The 21,454-nt window shown below is 39.4% G+C and overlaps 1 protein-coding gene across 2 annotated transcripts in view; it reads left to right on the forward strand.

Moving 5' to 3' along the window:
• The window catches only part of efl1 (elongation factor like GTPase 1), a 150,338-nt gene that overhangs the window by 105,297 nt on the left and 23,587 nt on the right, over positions 1-21,454 (forward strand). For both annotated transcript variants that reach the window (XM_030045185.1, XM_030045177.1), the window contains 2 exons: positions 6,870-7,001; positions 7,715-7,862. In XM_030045185.1, coding sequence (XP_029901045.1) covers positions 6,870-7,001; positions 7,715-7,862 — 280 coding nt within the window. The remainder of the gene's footprint in view (positions 1-6,869; positions 7,002-7,714; positions 7,863-21,454) is intronic.

Below are 21,454 nucleotides of genomic sequence, written 5' to 3' on the forward strand. Positions count from 1 at the left end.
TTTAGTAGGTTTAGAATGACCTATTTAATGACATTCAGCCGACAGTGACAATAGCTTATCTGTTGTTACAGAGCAGTGAGGCATAAACATCTCTGTCATTGCAACTTACCTCTGACAACTACAGATTATTTGGTTGACAAATTGCTTAACATTCAAGTAATCCAATTCCATGGACATTTAAACCTTTTCTAATGAATTGAACTATGTAATTTTTCGGCCATAAGCAATCACACACATTTTGTTAAGAATATTTAACCTTTTGTAGTTTCCTGTTGTACTTTCTCCTATATTGCCTATTTGCAGTTTATAGTTTGATAAATTTCATTAGCTATGTTCATTTGGAAATAGGCTGACTTTGCCAGATTTTTCTTTATTTTGAATCTTGTTAGCTTGTTTCGAAATTGGCTTCAAATTCTATTGCAGGCAATATTAAAATGGTTATATATTTTATTTGGATGTTTTGAAACTATATGTATCATATGATTTCATGTATACATGAAATGATTACTGTTATCTCTGAGTTATTACTGGGAGCTTTGTATACCCTCTGATGAGTGTCACAGGCCAACCATGCAGCGTCCCACATCTCAGCTAGTTAGTGGTTGGTTTTTGGTAATAAAAATAGTCTGGTTTGCTTCTATCCAAGTGGTGAGAGGGAGAGGAAGCATGCTGCTGAGACTGCCCTGCTGTCTCTGCTCTCTGATTTGTAATGTAAAGATAAGTAACCTGAAGCATGCTGACAGTACCAAGCCAATCCTTTGTTAGACTCAGTAAAATAAACATTGGGCCATAGACATTGGGACAGTTTGTACAGTTTGGATCATCCCAGAAGAAAGAAAAGCTGGCTTGATTTGAAACTATGACTGAGTAAGCAAATGTGTGTGGTTATTTATTCTGCAGTGCTGCTATAGATTCCTCTCCGACAGTGCTTCAACAGCACTCTTTCTTTTTTCCTATTTCCCCCATTTTTTTTTTTTTTTTTTTTTTTACTTTGAATTTTATTGTTCTTTGTTGGGTTTGAAGGCCTCTGGGGTTTAAGTCACCTTAGAGTAATTACAGTGTCAAGTTACATATGAAGCAGCTTGCAGTCTCCTACATCCGCTCTGCTCTTGCAGGCAGCCAGCACTCAGCTGTTTGTGTGTGTGCATGCGCATTGTACATGGAGGCACATTTCTTTGTTCCAGACTGACCAAGTGTGTATGTGTGTGTGCGTGTGTGTGTGTTTGAGAGAGAGAGAGAGAGAGACAGAGAGACAGAGAGAGAGAGACAGAGAGAGAGAGAAATGTCTATTAAAGGAGGATAAAAATAAATCTGTCTGAGTTTTGTGTGAGAATTGGGGAAGCCTTGAAAGATGTACTTTTGAGGGTTTAGAGATTGAGCATTGACTATTGATCATCTCAAGAAGTAGTTCACTTATTAGGGAGGGGAAAAGAAATTAAGAGAAAGGAGGAGAAAAAAGATGAAAGAAGGGATTGGTAGAAATGGTGGAAGTGTCAGAATTGGAATCACAACAAAGTTTAAACAGTACAATGCATGTACAAGATTATTAAAGAAACATCTGAAGTCAACCATTACAGCTCAATTTATTTACTTAGTTAGGGGTACTGCTGTAATCTCTTCCAGCTTTGACTATGTGAAAGTGTGTGTTTGCATCACAGAATTTGAACTGGAGCAGAACAGACTTCAATTCAACTTGACATAGCAGGAAGGTCGGAGGCATGGCCATTTTCATGTGCGTTGTTGCCTTTACAAAGAGCTGTTCCAGTTGGTGGTAACCAGGGCTGTAGTGTTACCTGATGAGGTGGGTATACTATCAAGTTAGATGGGTAGGCCACTAAGGAGGAAATGGGTATACTTTTCCATATATTGAAATGTTTTGTTTTGTTTTGTTTTGTTTTTGTTTTTTTGATAGGTAGGTGCACCGTAAATTGCTGGAAAAATAAGTGGATACTCCATATATGTATATCCTCCACTACATCACTGATAGTAACTATTAACATTAATTACTACTTTTAGCAAGCAGCTACAGCACAGCATAGCAGTGTGACACACACTCTTCCCCTACATGTGTGTCACTGTAGCAACTAACCACTAACACCATTTTATTCTGAAGTAGCCAAACGACCACAGCAAACAGTTCAGTGTCCATTCTACTCCACTTAAGTTCTGTGGTTTGCATACTCTTATTTTTATGAGGCGGTTTTTGGTGTTTGCAACAATTACAACTTGTCATTAAGTCATAAAGTCATTGAAGTTGATCTGTGAAAATCCAACCGGGTGCCAACAATTTAATAAGTGGAAGGTGTGTGAGGATCTCAAGACTGCCTTGTCCAAGGGGCCGTTCAGTGGCATACAATAAAAGAGTCACACATAACTAGTTCAATTAGCCCAACTAACATATCTGCTGATATGTTCAACATGTTTTTTTTTTTTTTAATGAACATATGTACTGCATAGTCATAAGTCATTAGTATTATGAAGTACCAGTTGGTAACAGAAAGGTAATGAATTCATAAACCAGTGAACAAGAAGAAAAATCTGTTAAGTGATCAATTTTAAATGAATTTAAATTTAAAAGAATGAATTTTCACTTGCTAATTTATTTGATCTTTTCAGCAGTTTATTTGAACATATGTATATTAGCACATTGTTTTAATATGCAGCATTAACCATAGTGTTAACATCACAAGACTTTTCACATTAGTATTAGTAAGTATGGATATTAATTGTTATTCATTATTCATTCATTCATTCATTCATTCATTCGTTAATTTTCGAAACTTTCTATCCGTAAGGGTCGCAGTGGGTGCTGGAGCCCATCCCAGAGTTCAGTGGGCGGAAAGCAGGGGAACACCCTGGACAGGTTGCCGGTCCATCACAGGATATTCATCATTAGCAAAGTTTATATCTCCCATAAGCCACTATAAACACCCACTCTACTGAAAATGACCATAAACATTAAGACCTTGGGAATGAAAGCTGTGATTTCATTGAAACTTTGTGCATAACATCCATACAACAATCTCTCATAAATAATTATATTGTCAAAATATTATTCTTAAATTAAAGGTAAAAAGGTTCTCAAATAATGCCTTTTTTCTTTTCTTTTTTCTAGAAGACCAATAAATTGATTAGCATAATTAGGTTGCATAAGACATACCATAGCCATGCCTTTTGTTTGTGGAAAGAAACTAGACTTAAATGCAAAGAAGTTATTTAATTTCTTAATTTGATTTTTTTAGTTCATTTTAATAGCAAAATGTGAGAGAGTATAAAAGAAAGGATTGTGCTTCTCCTACTTGGTTTGAAAATAACTGTTGCAGCTTTGCAAAGTAGAAAGCCCCAGCCTAATTTACATTAACCGGAATGACGAAGATGGATAAAAGCTAACCCACATTCGATCTCTTTGACGCTAGGAAAGGTAGAACAAATAAAAGAGAAAAAAAAGAGAAGTTGCACGGGAAATACCAGGGTTGTAGCTAGAGGAATCAAGTGCTGAAAGAGAATAGATGAGAAGCTATCAGCGAGGGGGAATGGCTTTTCTTTGTCTGTGAGGCAGCCTGGGTGCATCATGCAGGGAGGCAGCTGGAACAAAGAAATGTGCACACACACACACACACACACACACACACACACACACAGACACAGACCACAGCATAACCCTATCTTCATCTCTGCAGAAGCTCCTATTATTGCAGATCGGCCTGTGAGTCTTCATCTACCCTACAAGTCAGATTCTTAGCAACATGAGCAGGCAGTGTTTGGCAACAGCAGTTACACATTATCTCCGTTACTTCTGTGACTCACTTTATCAGTCTTTCTTTCTTTCTTTCTTTCTTTCTTTCTTTTTCTTTGACATATTTAAAAAAAAAAAATTGCCATGCCTACATGTGAAAAAGACATAACCATGATTCACCCTACACCCTCTATGTAGACCCTCCTCCATGCTCCCTCCCCCTCTCTCACCCTGAATCCTGTCTCCCTTACTCTCTGTTCCCGTGCTCTGGCTGCACCATAGAACATAGTAGAGCAGCACTCCGGCTCTTGTAATGAACCGTAGAGCACAAAGAGAGGCCTAACAATGTCAGCCAACCACACTGGTCATGTCATTTGATCTGCATAGCGGCACGAACTTCGTTATTATCATTGTCTGAAGGAACAGAAAGCTCCTTACTACTCCTCTGTCTGACCTCATGACTACCACTAACAGCTCCACTGATTACTTTATTACCTGGGAGTGAGAGAGTCCTAGGACCTCTGAAATCAGTGGAAACCCCAAAACCCCCAAATGGAGAGCTTTGCACATATACTGTCAATGGTACAGGGTATGGGGTTGATCCTCTGCAGTTCCTTTTCATTGTTTTTTTTTTTTTGTTTTTTTTTTTTTCTGGCGGAATTTATTCATAATACATGTTTGCTAATGTAGTATTCAGAATTTTATAAGTTGTTGTTTTAAGCTGTTGAATAGTAAAATAATACTTTTTAGATTAAAAAAGAGAGACAACAAGATGTGCGACTTGTTAAGGGAGTAAAGTATTGTAGTAGCTTCAAAATAGTGGCCCTCTTTGTATGTTTCAGTCACAGTTAAGTAATGGATAACTTTGTCAGTATTTAATGTGTAGTACCACCTGTGAAAAAGGATGATCTCTGCATCCTAAAATCAGAATCAAGGCTATGGGACACAAAACACAATAAGTTGTTTAACTTTGAATGACTGGGAGTTTTTTTCTTTTAGATCATTATTATTCCACAAGGGAAAGTTGATTTCCAGACATGTCTTTGGTAAAATGTATAATAAATTCTGCCAGATATACCTTATAGACAACATGCCAAAATTGTGCCCATTGCAGAAATCAGGAATCAGCTTCCTGGGGGAAAAAATCAGTGTTTTTTATTTGCATTATATTGTTACCAGTTACCAATGATATCAAGCTAGCCTACAAAAGTTAGCATTTTCATTTTCATGCTCCTTCAAACGACTATCATAGACAACAGAATCATCTGTAAACTTGATAAGATGTTGATCTGCACAGTGGTTGCAGCTGTCATTAATGTGTAAAACTTACCCAGAAGGAAAATAGAACAGTGGATGCAATCAATCCAAGAGGCCAGTATTAATGCAGGCACCGAGATCTGTCAATAAAAAGTCCAGTATTCAGCCCACAGTGTTCATATTTAACTTTAGATGCGAGAGGAGCTTCTCTGCTAGAATGTGGGGTTGGATAGTGTTAAAAGCTGGAAAAAAAATCCCTGAACAGGAGCCTTGGCCCCTCTCATGTTGATGGCTCTCATCCCTCTCCAAGTAAATCTCAGGATGTTTCTGCAAAGCACAGCCTGTATCTTCTCTTGTTTTTAATTTCAGAACTCACCTTCCTTTTAGTTTCCCATATAACACCCACATCACTTTACTGAAAAACATCAGTTTTGTTTTCTCCTAATAGCAAAATCTACCCAGCTAGAAGCCCAGGAGTTGTCATCAGGATAGTTTTTTAAATAGTTGTTTTCACAAAAATATGCACGATGTTGTGTTATCTGTGAGTTCATCAGTGCTATCTCTTGAATTTATGAAACACAGACGAGTTTCTGCAGTTGCTACAGTGCCAGGAAAATGCAGGTACAGATCAGTGGTTTTCAAAGTGGGGTCTGGGGACCTCCAGGATTCTTTGTGGGGCTTCCAGGAAAAGAGAGGAAATCAAGCTGTGAATTTGCTTTTGCAATGTATTGGCCCAGTGTTTTGTTTTGCTGTTGTTAAATTGAAAAATAATTAATCCAAACGTACACACATTCAGGAAACTGTTATCATTCCAGACCTTCACCTCACCTCTTAAGCACAGTTCAATACAATAAATTATCCAAATGATACCATCAGAGGTCTCACCACACATTTGTCATCAACTTTTATAGTCATAGTTTATTTTTTTCTTCTCTCATGACTTTCTGATGGCGCTTTCTATCCAAAGATAACTCAAACTTAACCTGCTTTTTTGTCATTAGAAATATTTTATCATTTGTAGCATATTCCTGTCTACTTAGTTTTTTTTTATTATTATTATTTTTATTCCATTACTTTTATATGGGCTGCATCCCTCAAATCAACTCACCATTTTCAGGCTACAGACAGTACTGTAGTTCGACATGGAGAGAATGTTAAAAAAAATCATATGTAGGAGGGTTCGACCACCATGGGTTTTTTGAAGACTGACACCAATGTGTTCTTGGTGGAAGCTGCCAGAAGCAAGTGTTTTGTGCCATTATTTAAAATCTTTAAAACTGGCGAAGCAGTAGTAACCTGCACACTGTCGTGTATCTGTAAACCTTGCTTTTTGGATTCTTTTCCCTCTTTACATAACAGCATGTGGGTTACTATTGTTTGGTCTGTACTGACATATATTAAAAAACATATGAAAGACTTGAGAAGCTGTGAAACTGTGAGAGAGCCTACATTTTTCTTCATATTTTTCCTTTATGTCTTTATAAAATACAGTAAATAAATAAATAATTTAAAAAGCAAAATACAAATATTAAGAATTCTCCAAGATTTATTTATGTATTAATTTATTCATTTATTCAATCATTCATTCATTCATTTATTCTAAGGGATGAAATGGCTCTGACACAATATTTAGTCCATAGGAAATTAAAACTCTCAAACCCAGGATGATGATAACAGCAACAAAAGTCTAGTCATACTTATGCAGAATTCCATCAAAGTGTCCCATTAGAATCATTTTGGCTCAGGCGTTTCCTATAGACATTGTCTCTTATAAATTAAATACGTGATCAGACAAAACACATCATATCCATAACATCAGAGGCGGGTAATATGCAAAAGACTGATATGCAAAAAGTTATCTCTCATTGTTTTCCAGGTATTGGAGGTCTGGAGGAGTGTGTGTTGAAATCAGCCACCCTGTCCACCTCCCCTGCCTGCCCCCCCTTCACCCCACTCAACTTTGAAGCTGCAGCGATCGTACGGGTGGCCATCGAACCTAAACATCCAAGTAAGTGCTCATATACACACATTCGCACACACACACACACACACACACACACACACACAGTAGGGATTTAATAAAATCTGAATACTGTATTGTTGAATGCATAATGTGTTTGAAACAGTTAGTTTACTTGTAGTTGACCAGTAAGCGAATTTTCCACATTTTGAGTTGGTCTTTGGGTTTAAATTAATTTTATGGCTTGCAAACATAAGCAGCAGATAGCGCATTCTGAATACATTTGATAAGGTGAATAGATTTGGCAACATGTTTCTAATTTTGCCCTTTTCAAAATTTATTGGTTATATCTCAAGATTTTTATAGTTTATCAGTTGTTTTACTTTGTATGTATAAAAATATGGCGGATTCATTCAGTTTTCTCTTTATCTCAGTATGTTCTTGTTAATTTGCACATCCCTATGGAGATGTATGCAATTTTTTTTCATACTTCTCATTAAAGTATTCTCTAACACATTAATATTATTGAAGCTGTGAGTTTATTATGTGTCTTTTTGGCTTCCAAGCCAAAAAATTCCAAGGTTTCTATTTTTCCCCTAGATTGGAAACACGTGTGAAACAAAAATTTGCAAATGGGAGACTACAACTCACTATTAACACTCAGTAAAATAACAATAATTGATTGTACTGTAAATATTTAATCAATATATTTCTATTAAAAAAATATTCATAATGCTTGTGTGTGTGTGTGTGTGTTTAAGGTGAGATGCCAAAGCTGGTGCATGGGATGCGTCTGTTGAACCAGGCTGATCCCTGTGCTGAGGTTCTCATCCAGGAGACTGGAGAACATGTCTTGGTCACTGCTGGTGAGGTTCATCTACAACGCTGCTTGGACGACCTCCGAGACCGGTCAGTCTGTGTGTGTGTGTGTGTGTGTGTGTGTGTGTGTGTGTGTCTGTCTGTCTGTCTAAGATCAGTGAATCATTTCCATGAATTTTGAGACACTAGTATTATAATTGTACAGAGACAAGACTATCATGAAGGAGACTGTCAGTCTCTGCCAGCTTCTACACTGTGTTTTATGTTGTGTACGTCATTGTGTGAGACGGTCAGATATGCCTAGAAGGTGTTCCATATTGCTTCACAGCACAAAGGCAGATTGCAATGTAGCAAAAAACAAGGGATGAACATATTCTAAATTATAGGAAGAATTTTCATTTTCATTTCTCTTATTTGCATTGTGTACAACAGAAAGTATTTTTGTTGTTGGATGGTGTCTCTTGTATCTCTTTTATTCCTGTTCCTCTCACAAAATGAAGGTGACTTCAGTGTAAGACTGAATAGTCAGTGGTTTGTCAGGCAGTTGTATACTAAGACAAATTCACAGTATTTTCCTAAAGCACATTGAGTTTCCAGCCAAATAAAAAAATCCAATTAGGGAAGGTCAGGAGTCACATGTTTACCTCAAAACCTGTATACTTTGTCTATTCAGTTTCTTTATGAGTCGTGGTTTTGAACATTAGGTACATTAATCGACTGTAAACTATAGTAAGTGGATGAGTCTCAGCTGACAAGAGTCACAAATAATTAATTGAACTGCTAAACAAAAAGCTGCAAGCAGCGCTCTTTATACATGATTACATTTCCACTGTCAGGGCTTATTGATTCATTAACGGTCCTTGTCAATCGTCAGCGCCACGTGACTTGCTAAATCAGTCATATTTACGAAGGATCTGAGTGTTTAGCAACTTTACATCTCTCTGGCAACTAAAAGTCAAATAGTGACCTATCATGTTGCCTATTGTACAACAATGAGGACGTTTACATGCACACCATACTCGTCTATTATTCGGAATATCCGCAATATTCCGGTTACACATGAGTCATGTAAACACGTACTGAACCCGGTTAAGGTCACATTCCGGTTGGAGAATATTCCGAATCAGACCCCTGGCATGTGCCTGTTCTAACCAGAATATTGTGCCATGTAAACACCTTAATCTGAAAATGCCCCGTACCGGAATATTCAGTTATGTCTGCGCATGCTTGACTCACAAGGAATCCTGGGCATCTTTGTTGTTATGGTTACTGCAAGCGGGGAGAACGACATGGTGAACAGCAGCAAGAGCCAGGAGACTGCAGTCTGCCCTCAGCTGATGAAAGACTTAAATATCATGGAGTATATCAATGGGAGAAAACACAGAAATAGCAACTTCTTCTTCTTCTTCTTCTTCTTCTTCTGTATTTCCGGCAGACCAGACACCAACAGGCGTATTGCTGCCCCCCGCAGGTTGAGTGTTGCATTACATAAGAGAGTGGAATATGCCGAAACGGAATATTCCAGTTGCTGCAGCGAATATAAGCGCCTTATTTGGAATATTACCTTAACCAGAATATTGACCCAAACTGGAATATGGTGTACATGTAAACGTAGTCATTGTTAAAACATGTGGGTGAAGCTTGAGCATTCTGTTGCATCAAAGATTTCACTTTGGTCCTCACACCAGCTGTGAATGCGGAATTGAGCCAAGTGCAGAGCTCCTGTGTCCTTCACTAGCGCTAACCATAGACATTGTGAGGACATTTTAGCCAAGCCCTGAATATATTTTGGTCTGGAACCTGGCATTTTAATGTGGCAAAGCAGAGCTTTTGTTGGATGTGAGGTTAGGTAGTAATAATGCACACACACAAGTAATGACTGAGGTATTGATCAGTTCAGTTCTGAGCTCCTGACCTTGGAAGAGGTGAGAAAGGACTCTGAGTGCAAAATGAAGACTTACATCACAACCATAGTGTTAGAGCTATAACTATAACTATATATATATAGCCACAGTGTTAGCGCTATAACTATATCTATATCTATATCTATATATCTATATATCTATATATGGATATAGATATATACATAATTTATTACTATTATTTTATTTATTTATTTATTTTTTTTTTCAAACAAGTCTCACACTGCCCCACTGCATTTTGAAAAACAAACTAGTCCCAGCATGGCATTAACATTTCTTTTTTTGTTTAATGTCTTTTTTCCAGTAAAAACTTGACAAGGTCATTATTTCTAACATAGATGCCCCACTGGGGCTGCTGGTGGGGCTAGAGGGAAAAGTTACCCAATTTGTCAGGTTTCATCCACTAGCCAACATGAATGTTGTTATAAAATTTCAATTCTTACAATCACCACTACATTTGGGCCTGCTTGTGGCGCTAGAGGAAATGTCATAGGATCAACAAAATGGATGGATTTCCTGCTTTAGCCAGCATGATTGTTGTCACCAAAAGTCAGTCCAGTATCTGCAACTGAATGCCATCTCTTATGCTCCTCAGTCCCTTAAACATACCCTGCACCTCTATCAGTGGTAAGACAGCTGACAGGCAGTTAGGAACCATTACAACAGGAGCAAACCTAGGGATCAATAATTACACACACTGCAAGTGGAGATCATTGGACCTCTCAGACCTCAGCACCTGTGCTGTCACACTTGCATAAAACAGTCAATATAACAAGACCCTGAACAGGCCTCAAGCCATGTCACCCTCTTCCCACCTAGCCAGATACACATTCTGTCTAGCTATCAAGCAGATACTGATCCTCTGCTAAAAGCATGCATGGGCAGCAGTTTTAAAGTGATATGTGGGACGACTTGAGTTTCATGATTGTACTAATTGGTTTTATTTTTGCCTGTGTGTACACTGTTTCTAGTATTCCCTGTACCTTCAGGGAGACAATAAAAATATTGAGCTTCATTGACTTCATTGAGTTCTGCATTGTATGACTCTCCATCTTGTTGGAAGGAAAGAAAGAGTTGGTTTTAGCAGTTCATTTCTTTACTCTCCTTCCATATCTTCTGTTGCTGTAGCTGAGTTCCTCAGTCAACACTGTAGAGGACAGATGATGGAGTGTACACACACACACCCACACACGCAAACACACACACACACACCATAATAAACACTAGTTTATTACACTTTGAAGCGAAGTTAACATTACAGTTGTAAAAGTAACTGAAACAAATCAATCAGTCAGTCAAACTTGATTTATATAACACCTTTCATGCAAATAAAATGCACATAAGGAGGTTATTGATGTGGCAGATGGGTCACTCAACATAACTTTCACTGAGTTGTCCTGAGTTAAAATCCCATCTCAAGCTGCAGCAGTGTTTGTTTTAAGGTGGCTAACGTTCGGTAATATTAGCTAGCGACTCCATAACGTTTTGTAACAAGGTCATTATTTCTAACATAGATTATTTCTAGCATAAATGCCCCCTGACCTTTTCCTAACCTTAACCATTACAAGAAACCTTTCACTAACCATAACCAAGTATTTTCAGTGGCTAGAGTGCCAGCTCGCTCAGGATATATGTGGGCATATGGGTTGGAGGACTTACCATGCCAGTAATGTTTGTCCAGTCCTGCCCACTGGACAGCTTCCATTTTTCAATTCACCTATTCAAAAACAAAAAAAAAAGATCTGCAGCATGCAATATCTGTGAAAGGACATTTGGATAGAAAACAAAAACTCTCAAAACCATTTTTAATTCGGATGATAGTCAGCCATTTCATTCATGGACGAGTGTTTGTGTCTATCAGCTAGTTGCCACATTTCAAATTTGTATTTATGTATTATAGAACTCAAGATGAGTGTGTTGTGATTATTTAGAAATCCTCAAGATGAGTGTGTTGTGATTATGTAGTAATCCAGTGTTGTCTGTAGCTCAGTTTCAATCTGTGGAAGTCAGAAAGGAGCTGAGCCATTATTTTTTGGATGAGAAAATGATGCGACTGTAATTGCACCTAACTGCATGAAGTACAATACACTGTTGTTTAAAGATGCCATGAATTATTTGGTTAACTACTCCCTAGTGACTTTTGTCAATAAATTGTGGTTTGTGGATTTTTGCTATGTGAAAATAAATAAATGTAACAAAGCAAGAATCTGTCCCCTGGCCACAGTAAAGGTTTGAAAACAGTCTCAGATCAATAGAGGCACATGGACAGGCAGGCAGGCAGGCAGGCAGGCAGGTTAACTGAGGCATCACAGGGGAATGATGATTGTACAGATTTGTCATTACAGTGATCAGACTCAGTTTGATGAAGTGGGGCCCATGTGCTTCTTAAAGTCTCATTAAAATGGTTGCATTTTAATGGTTGCACTTTATAAAGTAAACTAGCACAAAAATGTCCAGACCAAACAGACACCTGTGTGTGTCTGTTATTTTCCAAAAATCAACAAGATCATAAGAGATATATATTTTATATTGATAGATTATCAAGAATAATACAGCTTTGATGAATGTTGTTTTGGCATGTCCTGGTTGTACACAGACAGTGGACACACATGGCACGTGTGTCCTGCTAAACGTCTATAGTAGGTCGTTCATGAGTTAGTGAGTGACCACAATTAACACATCCGTGAGTGAGTGATAGCAATTTGCAATGCCTTGCCCGTGGTGGTAGTACTGCGCCCTGTGGGAAAAATAACATTTGCTTGGGGCACACCGGTGGGTCAGCGGTTAAGAGCGTGTACCATATGCCAGGGCCTAGTCCCAATCACAGCGACCGGGGTTCGAATCCAACCTCAGGTCCTTTGCTGCATGTCATCCCTCCTCTCTCCCCTGCCCTTCCTGTCCATCTCCACTGCGACTGTCAAATAAAGCAGAAATGCCGAAAAAATAATCTAAAACAAAATATTAATAACATTTGCTCTTCTGTGAAATATTTGAGCTTTAGAGTATCAATATACTGATATGCAGAATTTAGACTTGACAAAAACAAAATCACAGTATGCAGGTGAATTGTATGCAGCCCTACAGGTAGACAAACAGTCAGGCAGGCAGACAGTAACACCTATAAACAGGCAGCCGGACACTGGCATGAAGAGGAATGGCAATCTCCTTTACTTTCATCTGCCTGAATAAATCAGTCCTCTAGACACTCGCACAGATATACATGCCATATACCATTAATATGGCCTTCATAATCACACCCATATATAATCAGGACCCATATATAATACATAGCTGTCAGGCGAAACGTGGGAGGATCACTTGGCAGATGATAAACATGTCTTCCATAGCTCTGTACTCAGTTAACACAGTGAAAGACTAGTGGATGCAGCGGTGGGTGGAGATAGATGGGATTAATTTCCCTTAGAAATCGACAGCCCCCCCTACCCTTCAGCCTAACCTTGTTCCAAAACTCATCTGCATAAAATTCAATGTATTGATTAGAGGAGAATACATCAGTCATTTATTTAATCTATGAATGTACCATTGCCCTAGTTTTATGTAATGAACCTGACAGATTGCTATTTAAAAAAAAAAAAAGAAAAGAAAAGAAAAAGAAATTGAGGTTCCCAGGCTTTGTCCATGGTATACCATCAGACGGCTAGCAAGCAAAATGACTTTAAGGCACACTCCCCCACAGTTTTTGATTATCCTGCAGAGATGGCCTGTGCATTGTCAAATAGGATTTTGCATGACCCATTCAGTGTTAGACAACATGTTGCGCTGAGCTGCATGTGTGGCATTGCGGTGCATAAAATCCATCAGTTTATTGATACCATTTATTAGTTCATGGTAACAGCTGCTATGGAAGGCTGCATCTCAGTCATCATTCTTCTCAGCTGTTGTCGCCTGAACAAGGACCAAAAAAAATCAATCAGCCCTCATGAAAGTCAGAGTAGTGACTCCAGGCACTTCTGCTGAAGTGATAATAACCCATTATATTAGATTAGGTGGTGTTTGTGTATGTATTTTTGAGTCCAGGCAGCTGTTTTCTTTTTCTCTACCAGATTAGACAAATTAGATATGTTCTCCTACTTTACTTTCTCCTGTTACTGCTGTAAAGATGCATCGATACCACTTCTTCTTACCAATCTGATTTATTGCTATTTAGTAATAGGGATGTGAATGGGTAGACATATCTGAAAAGGTTGACCGGGGGCCAGTTTTGGACACTTAGGGCCCTATCTTGCGCCAGACTCCCTAAACCCGCTATTTGCGGATTTAGGATTTAGGAAGAGGCGTTCCCCCGTAAAAGTTGCTATCTTGTGCACCTCCCGCTATCCGCAAAACACCTCCGCTACCCGCTATATTATGCATAGGCGTGTTTTGGGCGTTACGCCAGTTAAACCAATCACTTTGCCAGGTGCCATTGCCTTTAAGGGCAGGATGCGCTATCCTAAATCCTAAATCCTAAACCCGCGATGGAGAGAGGGAGGTAGATTTTCTCAGGGCTTCTACTGAGGCTAAAGCAAGGTGGCTTTATATACATATTATATATTATATTATAGGCGAGTTAATTCGGGAGGTGGAGCCACATGTGTCCAAGTGGACGTGTCACAAGGTTGTACTGATTGAGTAAAATCCCCGGGTCACACCACACACACACAAGAGGCAGAGGTGGAACTATGTGTAAACTAATTTATTGACAAGGTAGATTGGGCAAATAAAATATTAAAATAATAATAAAAATATAGCACAGCTGCTGGCTTATGATAAAACAATAAAACGTGCTGGGGTAAGTGTCCAATTAAAACAGTCTTTCCTCTAAACAGTCTATATGAGTAATATACTCAGTCCATTCCGGCGGCGTCCCGGTATCAGTCCAACCGTGTGTGTGGCAAGGCTCCGTCGGGGCGCGCATTGAAGCCGCCTGGGCGCGCTCTCCTAACAGCTCAAACTTTAGGATAGCGGATAGCCCTAAAGCCCTAAAGTGAGTGCGCAAGATAGCAACTTTAGGGATTGCACATGAAACACGCCCACGACGCACCTCCAGGCGCAAATGATGCAGTCGGCATAAGGATAACGGGTAGCGGGTGGCGCAAGATACCGTTTAGGGATAGCGGAAGCTCCTAAATCCGCAATTTGCGGGTAGCGGGTAGTGGCAGCAGATAGCGGGTGGCACAAGATAGGGCCCTTAGGGCCCTATCTTGCGTCAGAGTCCCTAAACCCGTTATTTGGGGATTTAGCATTGCGTAGGAGGCGTTCCCCCGCAAAAGTTGCTATCTTGCACACCTGCCGTTATCCGTAAAACACTTGCGCTACCTGTTACATTATGCATGGACATGGTTTGGGCGTTACGCCAGTTAAACCAATCAGTGTGCCAGGTGCCATTGCCTTTAAGAGCAGGCTGCGTTATCCCAAATCCGCAAACCGAAATCCATGATGGAGAGAGGGAGGTCGCGATTTAGTTCTATCTCTGCCATTTTCTCTGGGGTTCAACTGAGGCTAAAGCAAGGTGGCTTTTTATAGGCGAGTTAATTGGGGAGGTGGAGCCGCATGTGCACGTCCACGTGTCCAAGTTGAAGCCGCCTGGGCGCTCTTGTAAAAGCCCAAATGGGATAGCGGGTGGTTCTGAGGACCCGCTATCCACTTTCCCTAACGTGTGTGCTCAAGATAGCAACTGTAGGGAAAGCGCATAAACACACCCACGGACACACCTCCAGGCGCAAATAACGGAGTTGGCATAATGTATAGCGGGTAGTGCGGCCGCAAGATACCATTTAGGGATAGCGGAAGCTGCTAAATGCGTAATTCACGGGTAGCGGTTAGTGGCAACGGGTAGGGCAGTGTGAAAGATAGAGCCCTTACAGCCTCTGAGTGCAATTGAGTACAATTGTGATAAATGACCACCAGATTTTTATTATTATTATTATTGTTGTTGTTGTTATTGTTGTTATTATTATTGTTATTATTATTGATCTTCGCCCTCCATGCAGACAACATTGTGAATGACACACAAGGCTGTCTACAAATTTGGCAAAGATAGGAACAACACATCTAACACACCATCTACTCATGCCAGAGTGCTGCAACAACCCAACAGCACTCAATAGTAAACAATCAGCTACAATAAAAGTTGACCTAAGGCAGTGTTGGTTTTAGCTAACGTTACATGTAGCTTACAGCAGTCACTGAGCAGTGAGCTGTAGATGAAACAGAAGTGTTTGGAAACAGCAGTGTTCTTAAACCCACATATCTCACAAGTATGTAGGTTTAAAAGCCCACATATCTGTGCTGGACACAAGCACATTGAAAATCTCTCATAAAATACCATTATCCAGGCATCCAACATCATTTTTAGTCTCAGTATCTTTTACCCATGCGTCTAAGATCCTCCATCCACATTCATCTGCATCCTGAGTGAATGAACTGTGATTGTACAGACCAGAAACAATGTCAAAACTGGGTTCAAATGCAACCAAGATGCACTGAAGGTCTGATCACCCAAGCAGTCTCCAGAGTTGTCATAGACTCCTTTGACGGTATTAACAACAGCCAATGCATCTACACAAATGCCATTGAAGTTTATCTCAAAAATCCAACAAGTAACACACACAAATTAACTGACAGTGACCAGCTTAGATAGTGACACTTTTTACAAAAATGAATTTTCAGGATACTGGTGAATGGGGAGCAAGCACAAGAGGGTAATGTGCCTGATAATTTGTGATTTAGAGTTTTAGTTACATTGAAAGCATCTGTTTTGCAGTCTACAAGTTGCCATTCGATACTCTTAAGAAGTGAGGAATCAGCTTCAATTGGCATGACACACCTATATATATTTTTTTTTCTTTAGAAAAAGTGCAATTTACTGCAGTCATGCACAATATCATGAAAGGAAAATATACTACATTTTCGTGAGTTATTACAAAATGCAGTGTTATATGCATTGTTTGCACCAGTTAGAAAATCAGATCTAATTTGGGCGATGGAATGAGTACTGTGCAGAAGACCATATTCACAAGCTTTATTCCATCCAGTGTGTTTCACTTACAGGCTTTAGCTAGCGGTCTTAAAAAGAAATGTGTCCAAGGTGTTCATTGATATGTCATAATTAATAATGCCTTTCCTATTGTATCATTTAACACTATCAAACGATAACGTTAGTCAGGAAGTGGTTGAATGCTAACATTAGCTGTTGTCTAACGTTATGTAATGGGTTATCAAAGATGTCAAACACAGCAGTGTGACATTATCTGTTTGATTTGAGCATGATTTCAGAGAAAACTGGACACCATGTGAATATAGTCTATTACGCACACATAATCCAAGGTAGACACTTTGTTTGAATTATCCATAACCACCACCATGGTCAACATAGGTACACAGACGTGCTGGCTGGGAGCCTGCCACACAGCTTCCAAGTTTATAGGTTGCAAATCATCAGGATAAGAGTATAGATGGACATCCTGGGGATGTATTGGCCACATAGTCCACACAGCTACGTTCTAAACTTCTCTGAATGTCCTCATGATCACCTGTATCCACCGGCCCTCATGTCGTACCTTCATCCTAAAACATCAGGTTGTCCAGGGTGCAACAGCTGCATGCACTATCTGTTTTCTTTCCAGTGGCTTTCAGTTGTAAGGACATGTGTTACGATTGCCTAACCCATGTTGGGAAATGCTTTATTGGGACAAGATGTAGTTCACACAATATAGCCCAGTTGGGTAACACTTTTGCACACCCAAGTGTTATTGGATTTTTTTATGCTTTAACATCCACTTTCCACTTCACTTTAGTAGGAAAGAAAACCTTGCACAGATTCTAGATCAAAATCCCTAAATCAATGATCTAATTATGTAACACAAGAAAATCTGCAGTCAGTGAGAGATGAATCTTTTATATAGCTTTTAGAAAAGGAAAATTGATGAGGCTTTTTGTTGTTGTTGTTTTTCTTATACCAATGAGAAAATGACTAACAGCAAACTAGCAGATGACCAACTTGGGCAGAAGCTTGTATTGAAAAAGACTCACCTCATGAACAGTGCTTTGTGGCACAAAGTGCTTGCTCTGTCCTTTCCCAAACACACATAACTGTCCCCAGCATATCTTGCTCTTTCACTCTCTCATTCTTGCTCACGATACACATACACAGAGATCTAACTTGAGAACACTGACTCTGCACTCTTCTGCAGTTCACTGGTGTTCCTTTTACATCTAGTAATTACCAAAGCCTTGTATCTGTGAGCCGTATTTGGCATCAAACATGAAAAGGAGACACAAAAACCAATTTCATCAAGTTCAAATCAAACACATTTCAGAGAGGAAATGTCAAGCTCAAAGAAGCAGACGCATTAAAATCTAAAGAGGATAGGAGAGGAGTGCAGAGAAAACTGGAGGAATGAGGCAGAGGACTTCTAGCAGACAGGCGTGGGCAGAGCGAGGTTAAAGTCAACTTCCACACACAAGCGCATGCAGACACACACATGCATGCACACATAGAAACTCACAAAGGCAACTCACATTGTGTTCTACCTACAGACAGAATTAAAGTGTTGGTCACAAATAGATCTTTAAAGCAACTACAGGGAGTTTTTAACTGGTTCTGAAACTGTCTCAGTGTAATACTGATGCCTCTATATGACCTACATAAGCAAATGAGAACATCAGTGAGAAGATTGGCTATTTCTATATAGTTATCCTAAATGCCAGTCAGCGGGTTGGTGTCCCCATGGAGTCAGAGGAAATGATTTATGGCATGCAGACCAGCAGCCTTTGTTAACATGGGGAATGCAGTCTTCATTTCAGGAAACACTTTTGTCCACAGGGGCCGCCAAATCAACACAAAATGAGAATTCCTTGTAGCTGGTTTAATAGCAATCAAACTAATTATTTGCCACTGTTCAAATACTTGCCTGTTGTCGGTGTCTAGGCAAATATTGTAATTCCATCTAATCCCACTCATAATTATTACAAGTCATCCATTGGTAATATACATCTAGAAATGCTGTAACTGCATTGTTACAGCTTGAATAAAGGATTGAGTCTACTTACAGTGAAGTCCAACTAACATTATGAAAAACCTAAATCATACCATTTAATGTTGTAAAGTCTTACCTCATCCTCAAAAGACTTACCTCACCAGGAACCAGAGATGAATTTTATACTATCAAGACAAGCAAAAGTAGAGAGATGTCAAATGCAAGCAATCTTACAAGGCAACTGAAGTAGAAACTATCATGTCAGCAGGAGCAGCAGCATCCAGCAACACCTCCGTCCTAAAAGGCATTTCAGACATTGTAGGTCAACAAGGACTTGAATGAATGAAAATGCTACAGTCTCAGCCCTGCTCAAGGGTGTAAGCTCTCACAAAGGCAGGATGGTAAAAGTCAAACAGGCATCAACCAGCTGTAGGCTGATGCACTCTAGATTACCATTCTTGGAAGTAGTCCTGTGACTTATTAACTCTAGTGACAAAACAGCACATCAGTTACATTTTTGCTCAGAAATTCATGAATCCAACAAAAGTGTGCTTCCACAGCTGTTTTGAAGTAATGGGGTGGAGATTTTATAGCCTTACTCACTGCAGTCATGTGGATCTGAAAAAGTGTTTCCAAAGTGCTTCACAAATAGAACAAATAGACAAATAGAACAAAAATATGTGTATAAGCAAACCTACACATAGCACTCCTCTAAAATTAGAGTCAGCAAAGTGTTTAACAGAATGCATGAAAACATATCAGAAGGTGAAAATAGGGATTCATCATTTGGGAATAAGCTACTATCTGTCATGTCCGTGTTGTATTAGGATGTATATATTAGGATTCCACTCTCTTGCTTGTTGTACCATATTTGTGGCGTTCCAGCAGAAAAAGGAGGCCATATCTACTGATGCTGCTGCTATGTTTAGTGCCAGGCCAGACGGCTAGGGACAGAAACAGGAAGAGAGGGCAGGGGCTGGTGGGCTGGCCAGTGGACTAGATAGTTGACTTGCTGGCTGGGTTTAGGGTTGGCTGGTTTATTTGCTGTCTAATTAGCTGGCAGGCTAGCAGGATGATTGGGTAGATAACTGGTTGTCTGTCAGCCCGGCTGATTTGCTGGTTGGTTGACTAGTTCATTGGCTGTTTGACTGTCTCATTGCCTGTCTAGCTGTGCAAGTGGCTCATTAGCTGTTGGCTAGTGGGCTGGCTAGGTAGCTGGCTGATTGGCAGGCTGAGTGGCTAGTTGGCTGGTTGATTGGCAGTGGAATGTGATAAATTTCTGATTGCACTAGAACCCATCTGACCCCTTCGTAGCAGTACTGGCAAGCAGCCTGACCTGCATCCAATCACATGGCACACTCAGAATGAGGTCAGTGCTGCTCAGCCACTCACGTGGCACGAGACTTTGACACAACAACACCAGTACTCTGAAGGGACTCTCTCTCTCTCTCTCTCTCTCTCTCTCTCTCTCTCTCTCTCTCTCTCTCTCTCTCTCTCTCTCTCTCTCTCTCTCCCTCTCTCTCTCTCTCTCTCTCTCTCTCTCTCTCTCTCTCTCTCTGTGTCCTCAGACATGGATCAACTGCTAAGTCATCTGATGTCGGCATGTTAAGCAGTGATGTTTAATATGATTAGCTGACGTTTTAGCTGCTGTTTCAAGATACAGAAACACCGAAGGACAGAGACAGAGACAGAGTTCACGTTAGGTGTCAAGTCTGTTTGCAGCCGGAAACCTTCAGACTGCCTCTATTTTTATGTGAGAGCAAAAAAATCCATTTCCTCTATGCACCGTCATGTTTTACAGTGTGCAAGAGCTGTGGAAAAATCAACAAATCTGAGAGTGAGTGAGTGAGAAACAGAGTGAGAAACAGAGCTGTGAAGTCAGTCTTTGAGTGTTAGATTGTGAGAATGTATTCTTGGACAGAATATTTGTTTTTGTGTTTTACTTGGATGCATGCATCTCAGCTTTATGTGGGTGAACAGATAAAAGCTTTATTGTCCACAAGTGGAATTTTGCTTTGTATCACCTCTTAGTTAATATTAAGCTTATAACACAAGACCAGGGGTTTTCTAACTTTCATGTTCTGGACCCACAAGTTGTCTTTCAGTGAGCCACAAACCCCCAGTTGAAGCGGTTTTACCCTGTTACATCAAGAGATATTTTAATTTGTGTGAAGTATTAAGTGCTTGTGAAGCATTTATTTCTCAAGCATTTATTTCTCAAACACATGCAAACACAAAGAAATCTGACACTGAAGTAGTGTCACTGATCTAACATTGAAATATAGACTTTTAATAATTATAAGTATACATTTTGTATTAAAAATATAGATATATAGATATATTTCTTTTTTGTGAGTTTTCTGTTTTGTTTTTTCAAATTTACTTTTTATTAATTAATTTATTTAGTTCATTAGTTTGTTATTTAATTAGTTAGTTATTGTTACTAATGTTCCAATAATTTCGTTTTTCACCATGTTTTTAAAGAAATATTGTGAATTTGTGAAGATTTGAAAGGATAAAACTGTTTAGATGTCAGCTTGAGCACCGACATATTGTGTTGAGATTAATCCAGAAAAAAGAAAATGTTAAAATGATCTCTCATACATTTTTCTTTTCACTGTAACAGTTTCCAGTGACTTAAATTACAATGAAATTAAACTATTCTTCATTGTGTTGAGGACCCTTGGGGGCCCTTGAACCCCACTTTGAAAACCCATGAACTAGGTCTTTCCTCATGGAAGGTCTTTACATACTAGAAAGGGTAGATTGTCAAGGTACA

Source organism: Myripristis murdjan, chromosome 3, assembly GCF_902150065.1.
Source record: "Myripristis murdjan chromosome 3, fMyrMur1.1, whole genome shotgun sequence".
NCBI classification, from domain to species: Eukaryota; Metazoa; Chordata; class Actinopteri; order Holocentriformes; family Holocentridae; genus Myripristis; species Myripristis murdjan.